General features: G+C 33.6%; 2 protein-coding genes and 1 non-coding gene across 3 annotated transcripts; all 3 read left to right on the forward strand.

Annotated features, from left to right (window-relative positions):
- The first annotated feature begins 552 nt into the window (after nucleotides 1-552).
- On the forward strand, nucleotides 553-2,424 carry LOC139877444 (large ribosomal subunit protein uL14). The gene is made up of 3 exons (XM_071864873.1): nucleotides 553-666; nucleotides 763-1,047; nucleotides 2,026-2,424. The coding sequence occupies exons 1-3, from the start codon at nucleotides 654-656 to the stop codon at nucleotides 2,148-2,150; spliced, it is 423 nt and encodes a 140-aa protein (XP_071720974.1). The 5' UTR covers nucleotides 553-653; the 3' UTR covers nucleotides 2,151-2,424.
- On the forward strand, nucleotides 1,673-1,813 carry LOC139879321 (small nucleolar RNA snoR137). Its single transcript, XR_011770168.1, has one exon. It is a non-coding gene; the product is annotated as a small nucleolar RNA snoR137 (small nucleolar RNA).
- Nucleotides 2,425-4,063: 1,639 nt separating the features above from the next.
- On the forward strand, nucleotides 4,064-4,549 carry LOC139877620 (pathogenesis-related protein 1C-like). The gene has a single exon (XM_071865046.1). The coding sequence runs from the start codon at nucleotides 4,064-4,066 to the stop codon at nucleotides 4,547-4,549; it is 486 nt and encodes a 161-aa protein (XP_071721147.1).
- The last annotated feature ends 18,005 nt before the right edge of the window (nucleotides 4,550-22,554 follow it).

Raw genomic sequence — 22,554 nt, forward strand, 5'->3', positions numbered from 1 at the left:
TATATTATTTTATTTTATTTTGACGAAAAACATGAAATAAATATATAGAAAGGGAACAACTTATCTAAACGATGAGAAGATCAAAAGACAATACAACTGATTGACCAACAAACAAAGTTACACAACTAACGAATACACAAGCAACGCTAACCACCACAATCAACTACACAAACTACACTAAGAGCAACACCGACACTCCAAGAACTATACAAGCAAACACCGACGTAAACATAACAAAACCGAACTATCTAGACACCTCGTGATAACCACCGAACCACACAAAAAGACACAATGTACCACTAGACAAACAACCCAAACCCACCATAAGGCAAGAAACTTAGAACCTTCAAATTTCTCCTTTAATAATAGAACCCTGACGTCTTTTTGCGAATAGGAGTATTCTCGTATTGTCTAAGCCATTTGACAAAGCTATCCCAATCTGCCAAACTTTTTATCTTTCCAATTTTTTTGTCTAAGCCCTTCGACAAAGCTATCACAGTAGTAAGTAGTAGTTAGTTACCATAAACTTTTTATTCCTCTTAAATGGGCCTGGCCCAAAACTGATAAAACCTAAAAGAGGTCTTCACAGTACAATTATATAAAACCCTAAAAACCCTAATTTCCATCGAAGCAACAAACAACGGCGAGCAGCAATGTCTAAAAGAGGTATTTCCATCATTTTTAATCCGTAATCCAACCTAATTCAGTTCAAAATGTCAATCAAATATGTAAATTTCATCTAATTTCTCGTTAATTTTTCAGGTCGCGGTGGTTCCGCCGGGAACAAATTCCGTATGTCACTCGGTTTACCGGTGGCTGCGACGGTGAATTGTGCGGATAATACTGGAGCTAAGAATCTGTACATCATTTCAGTGAAAGGAATCAAAGGTAGACTTAATCGTTTACCTTCAGCTTGTGTTGGTGATATGGTTATGGCTACTGTGAAGAAAGGTAAGCCTGATCTTAGGAAGAAGGTTATGCCTGCTGTTATTGTTCGTCAACGGAAGCCATGGCGCCGAAAGGACGGTGTTTTCATGTACTTTGAAGGTTAGTTTGCTCAATTAATTTCTGTTAGTTTGTATATGTCATGTTGATTTTGTTTATATGAGCAATGAGCAATTGCTTTGATTAGTTTTAAAGATCTGTATGAATTCGTAGATTAATTTGCTAAATGTTAGAAATTAGGTGGTATTTAAGGTGTCAAGTGTTAAACTTGATGTATGTTTGTGTTTATTATTTATAGTTATAATTAATTAGATTTTTATTCATTTACATTTATTTCATAAATTATGGACTATGTATGTATAGCTGATGTGTTGAATTTGTTACATATGTTTCATATGTCTAAGAATTTGGCAGATTAATATTCTATTCTATTGTTTAGAGCATATTTAAGCAAAAGATAATTAGGTAGGAGTATATGTTTAGTAGACTGTTATTGATTTATTGATGTAGGATTAGATTGTATTTTTTTATATATTGGTAGCTTTGCTTATAGAACATATATTGTTGCCATTGATCTTGCGTGCGTGTGATTTTGGTTGTATGCACTGGAGTTGTTATATTCGGCTCTAGAAGATTTTGAATTTGATGTTTTTGTTTTACTTAAATCATTTTTAATATTGCGTAGGCATTCGTTAGGAGTTCAGGATGTAGTTTCAGCTTACTTAGCGTTGCTTCCATGAGCTTATGTTATGGCCATTTACTTGGCTGGTCATTATAATCAGGAAGCATAAATTAAAAGTGTGAACCAGTTTTTAACAGCACGATGCTCTTTTTTATTGCATTGTGTTACCTGTCTGCTGGTATATTCATTTAAATTGTATATTTTGGCTGTGGGTGTGACTAGTTTTTTACATACGATTTGCCTGTTAACCAAGAATATGTTGCTAGTACAATTTCCTAAGTCCTTTGAGGTTTCCTTCCTTTTTTTCTGTGCATTTCTATCTGGTTGATGAACTGTTGTATTATTTTCATGTTTTTTGATTCCTTGTTTTTTTGTTTTTGATTATTTTATTTTTGCAGATAATGCTGGTGTTATCGTGAACCCTAAGGGAGAAATGAAAGGATCTGCTATCACCGGACCGATTGGGAAAGAGTGTGCTGATTTGTGGCCCAGGATTGCCAGTGCTGCTAATGCCATCGTTTAGGAGCAAGTTTCTGATTCGAGATCAGTTTTATATTTACTCTGGCAGTGCTATGTTGGTTTTGTATTTTGACGATTATCATCAAATGGTTGTTGACTAATATGCTAGATACATCTTTTCAAGAACTTGTCCTCCTGGAATATCGATGTTATTTGTGTTTTGGCAAATGTCTTGTGCTTTTTTGTAGCTCTGATTGCATTATGATTTATGCATGATATGTACTGAATGGTCAATTTTAAGTGATGAATTATGCAAGAAAATGTTAATGAAGCTTGAAGTAGAAGGTCTCAAAGGAGTTGATATGAGTGAACTTAGATACAAGTTTGATCTATCCACTTCCACTTCCACTTTTAAGTTTATATTTCTGACTTTTATTATTAATGTAACAAAATAATGCTGATCTTACGTTGTCATTTTTGTCGGTGTTAAAATTTACATCGTTTATATGTTTCAAACAGTTCAAAGGCTATATGAACAATCACATTCAAGCATTTCCTTAAATTGCTTGATGAAAACACCATAATAAATCCACATATGAAACCTTAATAGGGTTGATCAACCCTTATAATCCTATTCTCGAAGCTAAGCTTATAAATGAATCAAAACAAAAATAACACTCGTACACTTCTAAACAAAACAAATCACTAAGAACAAATTGATTCGACCCTTAGATCTGCGTGCCAAGTACAAATCTTGTACACTTGGAGTCTTTGATCAATTCTAGATCTAAGCAAAGACTAATTGCATATCCAATCTTTATTAGGTGTCTATCTGTATCTGTATCTGTATCTGTATTATGTATTAAATTAAAATAATACAAAATAGCAAAGATACATATCAGTGTTCTCATTAACAGCTAAGCACTATTAACATTAATAATTTAACATTATACAAAAGATAAACAATTTTTTGGACCGAAACATACGGCTTCAAAATGTACATGTTTTTTAAACATATAATAACTAACACTTTGGTTAATAATACTCCGTATTGATTAGGTATTGGGGAGTGTAACCCAAATGGCCAAATGGCCAACTGGAGAATGAATAATTGAATATGTGATTTAACTCCAACTTCGATAAGCAATTAACATCAAGATTTGACTTAGTTTGTTAAGATTAGTGTGCCTACTTAAAACTTGACTTTTGAAGATGTCATATAGTCATTCCAATATATTGTATAATATCAAACGAGTAGCGAATTCAGGGTTAGAATCAAATGATGTTCAAATGTTTTATTCAAAACTATTTTTTAAAAGACACTTTAGCGTTTAACTCCAAAAATCATTAATTTTTAAAATACATATATAGAAGATTCTGTAGTTAAATTTAATAATTTCATATACAATTTGAAAAATATATATATTTTTTTGAAAAGCAAGTAAGATTTATATTAATCAACGAAAAAAGTATAAAGTTGCCATTGTGACAACTCAATTGCAATACAAAGTACACTAATAATTACCAATAACACGCGAACAACAATTGCAAAGATTGCAACTAACACGATAAAGGATTTGAAAAATATATTATATCAAAAAATTCACACTGGTGCAATCATAGGACCGACCCGACCCCTTAAGGTATCCATTCGCCCTTCATAAAAAACGGTTTTATCCGTTCAAGTTATCAAGGAGGCAATTCAAAATTTTCCTCTTCGAGTTATCAAAGGAGGGCGACTATATTTATTGTGATGTACGCAACATAACTGAATATCTTGTGACCGTTTCTGACATTCTATTGCCAGCACAATGTGTTGAAAATAATGTATAAACCCGAAGACCTCCTATGAGAATAGTAAGACTTAAACCATTAAAATATCTTGTGATAGTAAACATCCTCTATATATACTAGTTACCAATTCATGTTTCCACACATCAAGCAACAAGTATTTCAATAACAAATTACAATAACATTATGAGTTCACTCAAAATCTCATTCTCACTTATGTGTTTCTTAACCTTAGCCAATATTTTTGATACCACCCATGCTCAAAACTCCCAAACAGACTACTTAAACAGTCACAATTCCGAGCGTAGCTCAGTGAGCGTTGCAAACATCGCATGGAATGCGACTGTGGCTGCATACGCTCAAAACTACGCTAACCAAAGAATCGGCGACTGCAGCCTAGTTCGGTCTAATGGGCCATACGGTGAGAACGTTGCTACAGGTAGTGGCTTAACAGGTATTAATGCTGTAAGTTTATGGATAGCTGAAAAAAGTTATTATACTTATAGTACTAATACTTGTGCTAGCGGACACGTTTGTAGCCATTATACACAAGTCGTATGGAGTTCTTCAACCCAACTTGGGTGTGCTAGGGTTCAATGCAATAGTGGTTTGTATTATGTTATTTGTAACTATTATACTCCTGGAAACATTGCTGGCCAAAGCCCATATTAGCTAGCTAGATAGCTACTTAACTAGTGATATTTGTGCGACACGCGCGTTGGTAATAATCTGTAATGTATGTTTTCAGTTATAATAAAGCGAGCTTGAAATGTTGATTTACTTTTTATTACATTATATGTTCATGATTAGGTGGATGTAGATGGTATGGTTAAAGGTTTTTAATGATATGTACTTAGCACAAAATGTGTAAGTTTATATGATGGACAAAAAGAGCAAAGAACACGATGACACATGTATTGATCAATAACTTGATACACACATGACAAAATAATAAATTTGAATGATTTTACTTTTCACAAATTGTTGTTGTATGTATCGATCAAAAGAATTTATATTGTATCTACTCCATCCGTTCCAAATTAATACACAGTAGTTTTGTCATGACTTTATTTCTTAACTTTTACTTTATTAACTTTTTTGTGTTATATAACACTTGATAAGAGTTAGACCCCATGAAAATACATATAAAATTTAATTTATTCATATAAATTTTATCAAGTATTATATATGGGAGTTGATCCTTACACACAATTTTTTGATTCATGTACACTTTTGTCTAAAAAACTCACAGTTATACCTCTAGATTAATCTAGAAAGTAGAACTTATATTATTATTGTAAGTATAATTAAGGGTAAAATTTGTAATTAGGTGTACATAGATAAAAAAGTGGTATGTGAGGATCCACTCTCATTATATAACACTCTCATTATATAACACGAAAAATTATTTAAAATCAAAGTTAAGAGATAAAATAAAATAAAAATTTGGGACGGAGGGAGTAATAAAGTCCTAAAACATACCCTTCAATCTGGTATGTGAAGACCTGATACCTAAGATGGTGCCATCTTATCTAGCGGTCCGTCTTGAGCACACCGTTCTCTACTAGACTACATCAAGACATGTTTTTGAACAAACTATGAATGATTTAGATAATCACTCATTAACAACCACAAAATTATTCAGAATTAGATCAAGAACCACAACCACAAACTTATCGATTGAGAGAAAAAGTGAAAACAATTTTACAGATCTGAAACTGAATGAGAAACCCTAAAACATCTAAATTATATATACATCTTTAGATATGAAAAAGTACAAACAGACCCCTGAACTTGCATAACTTCTGCATAATAACAAAAATGGCCCCTGTACTTGGTGTTTTAGAAATAAAAGAGAAATGGAAACCTAATCTCAACTATGTCCCATCTGTGTGCTCATTAACCTGAACCCCACACCAGGTGCATTATTCATGATTAACAAACACATGGTGCACAAAGAGATTATGTAGCGACCCGACCAAATCATGTTTGACGGCGCCGTCTACGTAGGTCCCATTGCATGGTCATAAGTCTTTAAGACAAAGTTTGACCGAAAAAATATGTCGCAATCATTTCATAAGTGTGGATGTTTCAAAGTTTACAAAAGTAGTTTCCATAACTAGTACATAACGATGTTTAAAGTACAAATGAAACACGTGCGACACAATTTAAAGTTGTCAAAAGACGCTCCACATATGCAAGTATACTCGACATCCAAAGCAAGTATCAAAAAGAAAGTGCGGAAGCATGTATCACCTAATGTTCAAGGACCTGAGAAAAACATAGAAATCTGTCAACGAAAACGTTGGTGAAATCATAGGTTTAAGTAAGTAAGTATGTAAAAGTAAGTCGAACCACAAGATTTGCATCATTGATAAATAGTAATACATTCTAAAAGTTAATATTCACGAGCACCCAATTATCAAGGCTTAACGTTTCCTTCCATAGTACCCCATCACAATAGTGTTAGAACATACACTGTTTCCCGAAAATATATTTCATCTGTGGACGGTAGCGAACCGTCCGAGATGAGGGTTTGTCAAACCCATATGGCCATACAACATAAGTTCACGCCTACACTTACACCCTGCAAGTGTAACTAATGATAATCGAATTGAGGCTTTCGTTCTAAACTCGTATGTAGAATGTTTGTTTTCATGTACTTGTGTTCACTTAGTTAAAAAGAAACGTTTATGTTTTCTCATCCCAAATATAAGTTCAAAAGAGTAAAAGTGGGACTATGATCTAACCTTGAGTGCACGTATGTAAGAGTACTTCAACAAGTAAACGTGTGCAAGAACGAATGCTAGTCTTGACCTAAACAAATAGGTCGTATCAATAACGGTAAACACAAAAGGTCAAGGATGTTCAATTAGTCCTATGGCTCATTACGACTCGATTATGTAGCATGTGAATCAATTTGTCAAGTTTCATGCAAGATACAAGTATAGGAACAAGTTAGAATGATTGCATAATCATTTGGTTAAGTTTGACTAAAAGTCAAACTTGGTCAAAGTCAAAGTCAACAAAAAAGTCAACGTGTTCGGGTCGGGTCTCGGACAATTTTTATAAGCTTAGAAATCATATATAAGCATGTTGGCCAAGTTTCATGTCAATCGGAGGTGCGTAGCATAGTTAGAATTCAAATGAAAGTTGCAAAGTGAACAACCATCTGTCCACGCTTTAAGCCGCGCCGCGGCTGGAAGACCCGCGCCGCGGGCTAACACTAGTTTTGAAGGTCAAGCATTTTGATGGTTTCAGACATCTGAGTTAGTGTTAAGCTGCGCCGCGGCTAGAGGAGCCGCGCCGCGGGCTAAAGCATGACAGGACACCTGGGCTGATTTTAAGTGTAGGCTCGATCAAAACTTCAAACAAACGTAACTTATGAACCGTAAACATTCAAAATACGTATCTTATATCGTTGAAAAGGTAAATTAAAGAGGAATACAACTAAACACATTTCATAAATCAAACTCATCATTAACAACAATGAAAAACCTCAATAAATGATCATTAAACGTTCAAAATCAAAGTTTCAAGTTCATAAAACGCTTTTCTTGACTCGGGAAACCAATTTACACATATTATATGCCGTTTCGAAGGTAATTAAACATACCATACAATTAAACACTTACTAACAACATTTCATGACATTCAAAGCATCAAAGGTTCATTCAAGTTCATCAAACCCTAACCCAAATCCACCCAAAATCAATAATCAAGTTTATGGAGTTTTCTAAAGCAACCTACACATCAAATTGAAGCTAGTGATACTAGTAACATATTTAATACTTGCACTTTTGTTATCTAACATCATTTAAGCAACAAAATCACCAGGTCAAACACACCAAACTTCAAGTTCATGCTAGTTACTATAAATAACAAGATCGAACATATAAATCATATATTCATGTTAGACTTGAGCCATAGACACTAATCAACAACTTTATAAGTTAAAAACATCAAGAACACAAAATCTAGTGATTTTAGAAAGTTACCCAAACTTGATGAAATCGGTATGGATTCAAAGAGGAAGATGCAAGGATTCTGAATATGTAATTTGTTTGGATTGAAGCTTGACCGATTAGAAATAGATGATGATTCCTTGTTTGAAGATTTGAGAGAAAAAATGTGAAAGTATTAAAGAAAATGAAAATGAAATGAAAAAGGATGGGGAGGTGGGGTTGACTAGTCAAAAGCTAGTCACCTCTTTGCCCATTTGACAAACTTAGTCCCTCAACTTTTGGATCGGGTGCGTGAATTACCTAAACGAAAATATTTTTAAAACGCGTATTAACGGGAGATGTTATAAACATATAACGGAATTTAAATAGTTAAACGAAAAAGTAAACGGAAAAAGGCGGGATGTTACATTACCTACTCCTTAAAAAAAATTTCGTCCCGAAATTTAAGTAGGCGTAGTAGTCATTGTTTCTTCCTCGGAATCTTGCGTTTCCGGAACCGGGAACAAGTGAGGGTATTTCTTTTGCATTTGGTCTTGCCTTTCCCAAGTAAACTCGGGTCCTCTTTTGGCGTTCCAACGGACTTTAACAATCGGAATTCGGCTTTGTTTCAATGTCTTGACGGAGGTGTCCACAATTTCAACCGGTTCCTCCACAAAATGAAGTTTGTCATCAATAGTAAGTTCTTTAAGAGGGATGACGATATCGGGTTCGGCAAGACACTTTTTCAAGTTAGATATATGGAAGGTAGGATGAACGGAGTTCAATTGAAGTGGAAGATCTAAGCGATAAGCAACGGTTCCAACACGCTCCAAGATTTCGAAAGGACCAATATACAGCGGATTTAATTTCCCACGTTTTCCAAAACGAATTACACCTTTCCAAGGCGCGACTTTTAACATTACTCGGTCACCGACTTGAAATTCGAGGTCGTTGCATCTTTTGTCGGTATAGCACTTTTGACGACTCTGGGCCGTCCGAAGCCTATCTCGGATTTGTACGATCTTCTCGGTGGTTTCGTGAATGAGTTCGGGTTCGGTGATTTGTACGTCACCTACCTCGGCCCAACAAAGAGGAGAACGACATTTTCGGCCATATAAAGCTTTGAATGGTGCGGCATTAATACTCGTGTGATAACTATTGTTGTAGGAGAATTCGGCGAGAGGCAAGTGTTTATCCCAAGCTTTTCCAAAGTCGATAACGCAAGCTCGTAGCATGTCTGTGATGACCCGGAAATTTCCGACCAAATTTAAACTTTAATCTTTATATTATTCCGACACGATAAGCAAAGTTTGTTAAGTTAAATCTCAGGAATTTTAAACTATGTTCATACATTCATTATAACCTCGACCAAATTCTGACGATTCACGAACTGTTATATATAAATAGATATGTATATGTATATATATACTATAACTTGAGAATATTAATAAAGTATTAAACGTATAATACTTTACACGAACGTATTTGTTTCAATATGATTTTTGACGAAATTAAAAAAAATATATATTAAATGATTGAATTATCAGAAACATTGAATTATGATTACAAGTCTCTGTTGAGAGGTCCACTATGATTTGAGAAAATCTATTCCTCTTAACGATATTCAGAATAATTTGTAAAGCTATTTATAAATAAAAACAAAAAGTGTCATTTACGAAAGTTAGACAAAAGTTAGTGGAGAATTGGTTTCCATAATATTCTATTAATCTATTTTCAAAAGTACAAAGACGTTTTTAGTTTAAAAAGAACTTTATTATTAAAACGTATATAACTTTTATAAATATCTAGAATCACTTTTGACAACTCATTACTTAACAAGTATAATAAATATAACGATATTTATATTTTATTTCATTAAAATATATAACGATTTAAATTAATATTATATATATTTATACGCGTATTATACATACATAGTTTTTATACTTTACTATACTTTAACTTTACCTTTACTTTACTTTTACTTTACTTTAACTTTAATAATTCATACTTTAATAATTCACTTTAATAATTTATTTTAATAATTCATACTTTAATAATCCACTTTAATAATTCACTTTAATAATTCATACTTTAATAATTCACTTTAATAATTCACTTTAATAATTCATACTTTAATAATTCACTTTAATAATTCACTTTAATAATTCATACTTTAATAATTCACTTTAATAATTCACTTTAATAATTCATACTTTAATAATTCACTTTAATAATTCAAAAATCTATTATAAATAGAATTCAATAGGTTTCATTATTTCATAGAAACTTGAAAATATATTTCTCTAAACTCTCTCAATCGAATTACATATATATATTTTCTTTGTATTATTCAAGATATTATTAGTATACATAAAATACTACGACGGAGTTATACTCAGACGATTTCAAAATAAGTTTTCAAACAGGATAGAGCTAAGGAAATTATGGGTTATAGCTATGGAGGTTATGGGTATTGATCGAGGGTATTGCTCGTGAGGTCAACCTAACGTTTATCATTTTCGTTGCGTCTACGTACTTTCCTGCAATATTGAATCACAATATTGATATGTTCGTGAATCCGAGACAAATCCTGCACTTGTTCAGTGCCGTCATATACATAGTTGCTACGAAATACAGTATTGTGAGTTTTATTTGCTCCCTTTTTAATTGCTTTTGCAATATATATTTTTGGGCTGAGAATACATGCGTTGTTTTATAAATGTTTTACAAAATAGGCACAAGTACTAAAACTAATTCTATGTGGGTTTAAACCAGAAATATACCCTTAGCTTGGTAACATTAAACTACTTGTCTATGTACGGTAGGCGCGAATCCTAAAGATAGATCTATTGGGCCTGACAAACCCCATCATGACTATGGGATGCTTTAGTACTTCAAAGTTATTTTAAACACACCTGATCTGGTGTACTTCAGAGGGTAAAACATGAACGTTAAGGCTTGTTACCGGGTGCCTACAACTTATAGAATAATTTTATACACTTGCGAGTGTACATATATTTATAAACGGAAATCTTGTGGTCTATTAATATATTGAAATGATTGTTATGATAAACCTATGAACTCGCCAACCTTTTGGTTGACACTTTAAAGCATGTTTATTCTCAGGTATTAAAGAAATCTTCCGCTGTGCATTAGCTCATTTTAAGGATATTACTTGGAGTCATTCATGGCATATTTTGAAAGACGTTGCATTCGAGTCATTGAGTTCATCAAGATTATTATTAAGCCAATTATAGTTGGATGTATTATGAAATGGTGTGCATGCCGTCAACTTTCGTTGTAAAGAAAGTTTGTCTTTTAAAAACGAATGCAATGTTTGTAAAATGTATCATATAGAGGTCAAATACCTCGTGATGTAATCAACTATTGTGAATCGTTTATAATGTATATGAACGGGTCCTTTCAGTTGGTATCAGAGCGGTGGTCTTAGCGAACCAGGTCTTGCATTAGTGTGTCTAACTGATAGTTGTTAAGATGCATTAGTGAGTCTGGACTTAGACCGTGTCTGCATATCAAAAGTTTTGTTTATCATTTTTAGTCGGAAATCATCTACTTACCATCCTTAGGAAATTACCTGCTTATCATTCTTAGTCTAGACACGTCTTGCTGCATTGATTGCATGAATAGTGTATAAAAAAAAATTCATATCTTAGCGTATCTGCTAAATCATATCTTATCGTATCTATTACCGTAAACTTTGCCTAACATATTCCGTAAATTCCTCCGTAATCTATGAAATCTTTTGATCTATATATATAGATATTCTATGTAGTTAGAATACCACCCGATAGCCGGAAAATCATTTCGTATCGAAAAATCCTTTATCAAATCGTACGAAATGGAATTCGTCATCAGTTCAAGTTCCTCAGATTCCGAAATGGAATCCCACTCAAGCTCCGAAAGCAGTGTGACTGGAATGGATCAACCAATCAGCCATCATCTATTCTGGATGAATTGGGGATGGGTTCGTAGCCTCCTTAATCATTGGAGATAAGAAGAAGGCGATCCTTTCCATCCACCACATTGCCCTCTTGGCAATGAACCTGAAGCACTTACCGGCGAACCTGTCCGAAACACCATTTTCTCTCTCATTTCCAGAGTATTTCGTCATGATTATATACTACACCAAATTCTAGATCTTATTTATCCGCTCGTCCGAACCGACAATCACCCCGGTATAATAGAAGAAGTCAACGAGCTTCGCGCTCGGGTAGTAGCTTTGGAGAATATGGTGCAAAGGTTACAAACACCAGCAGCAGCACCAACAACATAACCAGTACCACCATCAACAACATCAACAGTTCCATTACCACCACCAACAACAACCGCATCGCAAACCTCAACTTCACAATCTTTCCCATGAGCATCGACGTCATATGCCCTTTAGATACTAAGGAATACCACAACGATGAAGTATTGATTCGTAACTTCATTGGGAAAACATTCTACGACGATTATGTAATTTCTAAAGTTTAGAAATTATCTATCCTAGCCTTAACCATAAATCAAGTGAGTTTAATTTAATATTAACTCATTAAATCTATATTACATCTGAAGAAATATACACATATATTTTCATAAAGACTGTAATAAAATTCTTTTGTACAAAATATTAATTGTGACATATTTTTTTAACGGGTAGGTAATACCCGAGAGATATATAAATTTACAATTAATATGTTACATTCTTCGAATCTGATTCAGCAAATCATCCATTATACTCCCTACTTTCACAACAATATACATTCTTTTATAGAAATCAAAACAACCATACTCATTCAAAAATCTAATTACATATTCTGATTTTGAAATCGCCGAATTCAATTCAAGTTATAACCGGTATCATCACTCTTAGATTCTTACATCTTTCAAAGCTATACTTTAACTTCAAAACTGTGTTAGAACATCGTATGTATATTAACGATTATAATCTGTGTTCAAGCCCTTCGAAATACCTGAAGACACTTCAAATAATGAACAATCGAGATGATGATCCAACCATATGTTATCCACAGTTACGTACCTGAAAAACTCTTGAAACCAAAGTCATAATTTAACATGTATCCATGTCAGACCTTTTGGCATTTACTAGCTAAAATAACTTTTCAATCCCTTCTAAAAATAGACGGTTTTGTCACAGCTCCAGCAAACCAACTTCAATTGTTCATTCGAATAAGCCTTATTATAATGATTACCCCTTCATCATTATTACCGGGGAACCTTTCATATCTCGCCACATTAGCAGTAAACTTATTAACAACTTCATTGATCTTTGACTTTTCGAAAAATCTTTATATTTATCAAAACCCCATCATTTACTCATCTGCATCTTGTAACGAGAATTGCCATACGAATCATCGAAAATTAGCAATCAGTATTTTGAAATCTCGCAGCATGTCTACGCCAACAATTATATTTGTCTATCTTCTGGACTTATATACTTTGTGAAATGTCCCGTTCTTATTGATTAAAAACGTTCCATATTAATTGATTTCGTTGCGAGGTTTTGACCTCTATATGAGACGTTTTTCAAAGACTGCATTCATTTTTAAAACAAACCATAACCTTTATTTCATAAATAAAGGTTTAAAAAGCTTTACGTAGATTATCAAATAATGATAATCTAAAATATCCTGTTTACACACGACCATTACATAATGGTTTACAATACAAATATGTTACATCGAAATCAGTTTCTTGAATGCAGTTTTTACACAATATCATACAAACATGGACTCCAAATCTTGTCCTTATTTTAGTATGCAACAGCGGAAGCTCTTAATATTCACCTGAGAATAAACATGCTTTAAACGTCAACAAAAATGTTGGTGAGTTATAGGTTTAACCTATATATATCAAATCGTAACAATAGACCACAAGATTTCATATTTCAATACACATCCCATACATAGAGATAAAAATCATTCATATAGTGAACACCTGGTAACCGACATTAACAAGATGCATATATAAGAATATCCCCATCATTCCGGGACACCCTTCGGATATGATATAAATTTCGAAGTACTAAAGCATCCGGTACTTTGGATGGGGTTGTTAGGCCCAATAGATCTATCTTTAGGATTCGCGTCAATTAGGGTGTCTGTTCCCTAATTCTTAGATCACCAGACTTAATAAAAAGGGACATATTCGATTTCGATAATTCAACCATAGAATGTAGTTTCACGTACTTGTGTCTATTTTGTAAATCATTTATAAAACCTGCATGTATTCTCATCCCAAAAATATTAGATTTTAAAAGTGGGACTATAACTCACTTTCACAGATTTTTACTTCGTCGGGAAGTAAGACTTGGCCACTGGTTGATTCACGAACCTATAACAATATACACATATATATCAAAGTATGTTCAAAATATATTTACAACACTTTTAATATATTTTGATGTTTTAAGTTTATTAAGTCAGCTGTCCTCGTTAGTAACCTACAACTAGTTGTCCACAGTTAGATGTACAGAAATAAATCGATAATTATTATCTTGAATCAATCCACGACCCAGTGTATACGTATCTCAGTATTGATCACAACTCAAACTATATATATTTTGGAATCAACCTCAACCCTGTATAGCTAACTCCAACATTCACATATAGAGTGTCTATGGTTGTTCCGAAATATATATAGATGTGTCGACATGATAGGTCGAAACATTGTATACATGTCTATGGTATCTCAAGATTACATAATATACAATACAAGTTGATTAAGTTATGGTTGGAATAGATTTGTTACCAATTTTCACGTAGCTAAAATGAGAAAAATTATCCAATCTTGTTTTACCCATAATTTCTTCATTTTAAATCCGTTTTGAGTGAATCAAATTGCTATGGTTTCATATTGAACTCTATTTTATGAATCTAAACAGAAAAAGTATAGGTTTATAGTCGTAAAAATAAGTTACAAGTCGTTTTTGTAAAGGTAGTCATTTCAGTCGAAAGAACGACGTCTAGATGACCATTTTAGAAAACATACTTCCACTTTGAGTTTAACCATAATTTTTGGATATAGTTTCATGTTCATAATAAAAATCATTTTCTCAGAATAACAAATTTTAAATCAAAGTTTATCATAGTTTTTAATTAACTAACCCAAAACAACCCGCGGTGTTACTACGACGGCGTAAATCCGGTTTTACGGTGTTTTTCGTGTTTCCAGGTTTTAAATCATTAAGTTAGCATATCATATAGATATAGAACATGTGTTTAGTTAATTTTAAAAGTCAAGTTAGAAGGATTAACTTTTGTTTGCGAACAAGTTTAGAATTAACTAAACTATGTTCTAGTGATTACGAGTTTAAACCTTCGAATAAGATAGTTTTATATATATGAATTGAATGATGTTATGAACATCATTACTACCTCAAGTTTAGTAGGTAAACCTACTGGAAGTGACAAGAAATGATCTAGCTTCAAAGGATCTTGGATGGCTTGAAAGTTCTTGAAGTAGGATCATGACACAAAAATAAGTTCAAGTAAGATTTTTACTCGAATTAAGATAGTTTATAGTTATAGAAATTGAATCAAAGTTTGAATATGATTATTACCTTATATTAGAATGATAACCTACTGTAAGAAACAAAGATTTCTTGAGGTTGGATGATCACCTTACAAGATTGGAAGTGAGCTAGCAAACTTGAAAGTATTCTTGATTTTATGTAACTAGAACTTGTAGAATATATGAAGAACACTTATAACTTGAAGATAGAACTTGAGAGAGATCAATTAGATGAAGAAAATTGAAGAATGAAAGTGTTTGTAGGTGTTTTTGGTCGTTGATGTATGGATTAGATATAAAGGATATGTAATTTTGTTTTCATGTAAATAAGTCATGAATGATTACTCATATTTTTGTAATTTTATGAGATATTTCATGCTAGTTGCCAAATGATGGTTCCCACATGTGTTAGGTGACTCACATGGGCTGCTAAGAGCTGATAATTAGAGTGTATATACCAATAGTACATACATCTAAAAGCTGTGTATTGTACGAGTACGAATACGGGTGCATACGAGTAGAATTGTTGATGAAACTGAACGAGGATGTAATTGTAAGAATTTTTGTTAAGTAGAAGTATTTTGATAAGTGTATTGAAGTCTTTCAAAAGTGTATAAATACATATTAAAACACTACATGTATATACATTTTAACTGAGTCGTTAAGTCATCGTTAGTCGTTACATGTAAGTGTTGTTTTGAAACATTTAGGTTAACGATCTTGTTAAATGTTGTTAACTGTAATGACCCGCACTTTTTCGATCAATTTATACTTATAAGATTAATATTTACATAAATTAAACCTTACCAACATGATAAGCAATCCAAATTGTTGAGACTTATGTTTTTGAAATGAGTTTTACACAACGTTTGACCGTCTAGTTTGACCGATGATATCACGAACTATACAATATATGATAATTATACGTTTGTGTATATATATGTATATATACATATTTAACATGATCTAAGGATGTTTTAATACCTCATTTTGTATTAATAACAATAAGTTATAAGTATATTTTGAAACTACTAACTTAAGTTTTCAAAACGATAACCATACGTAACGTTATTTGACATAAATACTTATGACCTATAATGTTTATACATATATCGTATAAGTAATGTATTTAATCACTTTTTAAGGACTTAAATACATAAAACAATATAAGTGTATTCACAAAAGATAGCTATATTTGAATTCTCATTCCATTTTTTACAAAATTTCTATACGTATATCTAGAGTACATGTACTCGTATCATACCTAGCTTCTATACGTATTTACTATTGGTATATACACATCAAATCACCACCAACCAGCCCTTGTTCAATGCCTTATGTATAAGGTAACTACTTTTGTTATCTAGTATGACAATTTCACATGATTAAAAGATATTTTCACAAAATTACAAACTTATACACCTTTTACATCACCATTTATACTCCATCCATTTTCAATTTTTGATTCATTTTTACCTCAAACCTCTAGCTAAAAACACACACACTTTTAAGAGTCTTAAACTCCATAACCATTCAGCTAATATCCATGAAGATCTAGCCATAAAAACATCACTTAATCACCATAAGAAAACTCTTACAAAAACACTTCAAGAATCCTTCCAAGAACACAAACTTACTTCCAATCTTTCATCCAATTCCATCACCCTTTTGGTTCTAGGTTCTTACTCCTCTTTTACAGCAATCTTGTCCAAGTAACTTGAGGTAGTAACTTTGTTCATAACCTTATTCGATTCATATATATATAGCTATCTTATTTTGTGGTATAAAATTTTAACAACAAGAACATAGTTTGAATGTTTTCAAACTTGTTTGCAAACTAAATAGATCCTTCTAACTTAACTTTTAAAATACTTCAAGACCTGTAATATAACTTAAATATATGCTAATTTAACAAGGTATAATTTGGTTTTTCAAAGAACACCTTAAAAACTGTTTTTACGACGTCGGAGTGCAACCGGGGGCTGTTTTGGGTTGGATAATTAAAAACCATCTTAAACTTTGAATTGGAGGTTTATTTTCTGGAAAAATGATTTTTACTATGAATATGATAACACATAAAAATTTCATGATTTAACTCAAAGTATAAGTATTTTTAGAAAAATAATCATTTAAGGTTGTTTACATGATGGAAAATGATTAACTTCATAAGTTTCACTAAAGTTTGACCTATGACCTGTGATTTTGAATACAAACTAAGGTATTTACAGTTCATAGTCTTAAAGAGGGACTCGATCCAAGGAAGTGGCAAGTTGAATCAACGAAAACGGAGTTGTAACGAAGAAACTATGACCAAAACGAGATCGGATATCTAAGACTAGTTTAGCTACGAAAATAATTGGAGAAAATTAAATAAATCACATCTTTTTAAAATAACATGATATTTTATATATATGTACTCATAATTTAATTTTATATGGTTCAGGATCACCCGTAAACAATACGAGAAGATTAATCATAAGATCCCATGATTGTACGCAACACGTCATTTGACAACACCGGTACTTTATGTACGCAACACGTCATTTGACAACACCGGTACCGTGGGTCAAGATTAATCTCGACCAATACATATACGATGGGGGTTTTATTTATTTCATTGGGGGTTTATTAAACACCTAAAAATGAACCATTAAAATTGAATTACTAACATCGGACTGCTAACTACGGACTAAGGAATTATTAAAAGTATTAAAAGTATTATAAGTATATATATGTGACGTTTGTTTAAAATGAAAATATATTGATAAATTATATATGGATAGGTTCGTAATATCAATCGGAGACCAAGTCGAAATTACATATCTTCAAGACAAAAGTGAGTATATAGTCCCACTTTTAAACTCTAAGTATTTCGGGATGAGAATACATGTATTTTATGTTTTACGTTATGGACACAAGTAACTGGAAAATATATTCTACGTTGAGTTGTACCACTGGCATACTTCCCTGTAGCTTGGTAACTGTTATTTACAGCGGTATTGTAAACGCGAATCCTGTTGATAGATCTATCGGGCCTGACAACCCCAACCGGACTGGATGACCAGTATTCAACGGTTGCACAGTACTTCGTTTTGTGACTACACTTGGTACGGTGTAGTAAGATTTCATAATAAAGGGAATATGCGACGTGATTAAATGTTAAGTATGGTTACCAAGTGCTCAACCACTTAGAATATTTTTATTAAAACGTTTATATATGAAATCTTGTGGTCTATATATATATATATTGCTGCCGGCATTAAACCTATATCTCACCAACTTTATGTTGACGTTTTAAGCATGTCTATTCTCAGGTGATAATTAGAAGCTTCCGCTGCAACATGTTGAATTTAAACAAGATCTTGAGTATGCATATTTGTATCAAAAATAAAACTGCATATCGGAGGATTTGTAATGTAAAATATGCTAGAAATCGTATTGTTATCATCACATGTAAAGTTTGTAAGTCTAAGATTATCGCTAAACGATAATCATCTTTATTTTGTCTAAAGCTTGTATTAAAATAAGAATTATGGTTTGTAATGTAAAATATATGCAGTTGTTCTTTTAAAAATGTCGCATATAGAGGTCAATACCTCGCAATGAAATCATACGTTATCTAACACGTTCTTATGGTTAAGGACGGGTTATGACATGTGGTATCAGAGCGGTGGTCTTAGCGAACCAGGTTTGCATTAGTGTGTCTAACCGAGAAGTCGTTAGGATACATTAGTAAGTCTGGACTTTGACCGGGTCTGATTTTAAAAACCATTGCTTATCATTGTTGGTTAAAATTTATATGTAAATATTATGTAGTACTAATGGGTTAGTTGTTGTGTGATAGATGTCGGGCTCAAAACTTATTATCACATTCAGCGACTCCGAACCAGAATCTTCAGATGGTGTTCCAGTCATTAACCTATCCGATGACGAAAATAATATCTTTGGGGAAGACTCACAAATTCCGGATGAACCGACTATAGAGAACCCGGAAAGTGAACCCGAGGAGGAAAGTGAACCCGAGGAGGAAAGTGAACCCGAGGAAGAAAGTGAACCCGAGGAAGAAATACAGGAAATTACGAAAGACAAGTTCGAATTAGGAAAGAAACGAAAGGCTAATGAATTAGAAAATTCAAATCCCGAGTGTAGTAATGATGATGTGGCACCAACTCCACTAGACACTACCACCCCTATTCCCGCTATTCCTATTCGTTCTATCCCGGCATCCAGTTCTTCAGCCCCACCGCCAAAATATAGGCAGACAGCTAGGATAAGCGTTAGGCCATTCCTTGAACCTAAACGTCCTAGAAAATAGACCAAACGATGCGCTGCCGTATTAAACCATGGGATCATATAATGTTTTGTATAATATTATTAGTGTGGTTTGCTTAATGTTCGATGTAAGATAAACATATGTAAAATAGTGAAGTGTGAAATGCAATAATTTTCCATGGTTAAGTATTATTTAGATGGTAGTAATTGATTCTGTACTAAGCTATTAAGTATGGACATTAACGGGTAGGTACTACCCTAGATATAATTATAAAACGCTAATAAGAAGAAAAGGCTTTTATAATAATACCTGGTTCATATTATTAATAAGCTATAATGTACTGTAAATATACACTACATCTATAATATTCCATGTGAATAATTATTTTCTTTTCATTCTTATAGAAGAATATGGCGCGATTGAACCGAATGACGGAACAAGAAATCCAGGAACTCATCAATCAGCAAGTGAACGACAGAATGTTATGGGTCGAGGCTGCAAGAGGTGCTGCAGTTAACCCAAATCCTCGTGTGGGGTGCACTTACAAAACTTTTCAAGCTTGCAAGCCCTCATCATTCAGTGGAACAGAAGGACCGATCGGTTTAACCCGGTGGATAGAAAAGATGGAGACTGTGTTTAAAATCAGTGGTTGTGTTGAAAAGGACATGACCAAGTATGCATCGTGCACTTTACAAGATAGTGCACTCACGTGGTGGAAAAATTATGTGAAGGCTGTAGGAGGAGATATAGCTTATGATACTCCTTGGGAAGAATTCAAAACAATGTTAATCAACGAGTATTGTCCAAGGAACGAGGTTAGGAAGTTGGAAGATGAATTACGAAGTCTGAAGGTTATTGGTACTGAAATCACCAACTACAATCAGCGATTCATGGAATTAGTTTTGCTATGTCCTGAATTGGTTCCAACCGAAGAACGGAAAATTGAAATGTACAAAGATGGTTTGCCCAAAAAGGTCAAGGCAAATGTTACAGCATCGAAACCTAAGACAATTCATGAAGCTATAACCATGGCAAACGAGCTAATGGATCAGGTCATCTTGGATAAGAAAGCATCCAATACTGATGTGAAGGTATCAGGTAACAAAAGAAAGTGGAATGGAAGTTATGATCGAGGTAATCAACAACAATCTTTTAAGAAACAAGAAACCACGCAAGGTGCGGGTAGTGGTTCAGGCTTTGGTTACAAAGGACAAAATCCTTTATGCAACCGATGCCACAAACATCACTTTGGTTACTGTAGTGTGGTATGCAACAAATGTAATCGACAGGGTCATCTTGCTGAAGATTGTAGGGCTCTCGTTACAAATACAAATGGTACCAAGACTCCTGCCACCAATGCAAATAGAACTGCTTTGGCTACCGTTACTTGTTTTGGGTGTGGAAAACAAGGTCACTATAAGAGCCAGTGCCCGAATCCAGATAAGAATGTCGGACCTGCACGTGGGAGAGCATTTGTTATTAATGCTAGAGAGGCACGCGAAGACCCGGAGCTTGTTACGGGTACGTTTACCATTAATAACTTATCAGCATCTATTTTATTTGATACTGGTGCCGATAGAAGTTACGTGTGTAGAGACTTTCACGCTAAATTGAATTGTTCATCATTACCTCTAGATGCTAAGTACATGATTGAGTTAGCTAATGGTAAACTAATTAAAGCCGATAAAATTTGCCGTGATTGTAAAATAAATTTAGCCGGAGAAACATTTAAGATTGACTTAATACCCGTAGAATTAGGAAGTTTTGATGTAATAGTCGGCATGGACTGGATGTCCAAAGTAGGAGCTGAAGTTGTGTGTGCCAAGAAGGCAATTCGCATTCCTGGTAAGGATAAAATGCCGGTGATGATTTATGGAGAGAAGGGTAATTCAAAGCTAAAACTCATTAGCTGTTTGAAAGCCAAGAAGTGTTTAGAAAAGGGATGTTATGCTATTCTAGCACATGTTAATAAAGTCGAAAAGAAAGAAAAAGAGAAGTGCATCAATGACGTGCCTGTGGCAAGAGATTTTCCTGAAGTATTTCCGGAAGAGTTGCCGGGATTACCTCCATTTAGATCTGTAGAATTTCAAATAGATCTTGTACCAGGAGCTGCACCGGTTGCCCGTGCTCCATATAGACTTGCACCGTCCGAGTTAAAAGAACTTCAGAGTCAGTTAAAAGAATTACTGGATCGTGGATTCATACGACCAAGTACTTCACCGTGGGGAGCTCCAATTTTATTCGTCAAGAAGAAAGACGGATCTTTCCGAATGTGTATAGATTATCGTGAATTAAATAAGTTAACTATCAAGAATCGGTATCCACTACCGAGAATTGACGACTTATTTGATCAACTCCAAGGATCATGTGTGTACTCGAAAATTGACCTAAGATCGGGCTATCATCAATTACGTGTCAAAGAAGAAGATATACCGAAAACTGCTTTTCGGACACGCTACGGTCATTACGAATTTTTGGTCATGCCGTTTGGATTGACGAATGCGCCAGCTATATTCATGGACCTCATGAATCGAGTTTGTAGTCCATATTTAGATAAGTTTGTTATCGTTTTCATTGATGATATTCTTATCTATTCCAAGAGTGAGCAAGAGCATGAGCAGCATTTAAGGTTGATATTAGAGTTGTTAAGAAAAGAACAGCTATATGCTAAATTTTCTAAATGTGCTTTCTGGTTGAAAGAAGTGCAATTTCTTGGCCACGTTGTTAGTAGCAAAGGAATTCAGGTTGATCCAGCAAAAATTGAAGCCATTGAAAAATGGGAGACTCCTAAGACACCAATGCAGATACGCCAATTTTTGGGTTTAGCCGGTTATTATAGAAGGTTTATTCAAGATTTTTCCCGAATAGTTAAGCCGTTGACAGCGTTAACGCAAAAAGGGAAGAAATATGAATGGACTTCT

This window comes from Rutidosis leptorrhynchoides, chromosome 11 (genome assembly GCF_046630445.1).
Source record: "Rutidosis leptorrhynchoides isolate AG116_Rl617_1_P2 chromosome 11, CSIRO_AGI_Rlap_v1, whole genome shotgun sequence".
Lineage (NCBI taxonomy): Eukaryota > Viridiplantae > Streptophyta > Magnoliopsida > Asterales > Asteraceae > Rutidosis > Rutidosis leptorrhynchoides.

Coding starts and splice junctions, on each gene's coding strand:
- LOC139877444 (XM_071864873.1), top strand. Junction 1,048..2,025: donor TGTTTTCATGTACTTTGAAG/GTTAGTTTGCTC, acceptor TTATTTTTGCAG/ATAATGCTGGTGTTATCGTG.
- LOC139877620 (XM_071865046.1), top strand. CDS start 4,064: ATGAGTTCACTCAAAATCTCATTCTCACTTATGTGTTTCTTAACCTTA.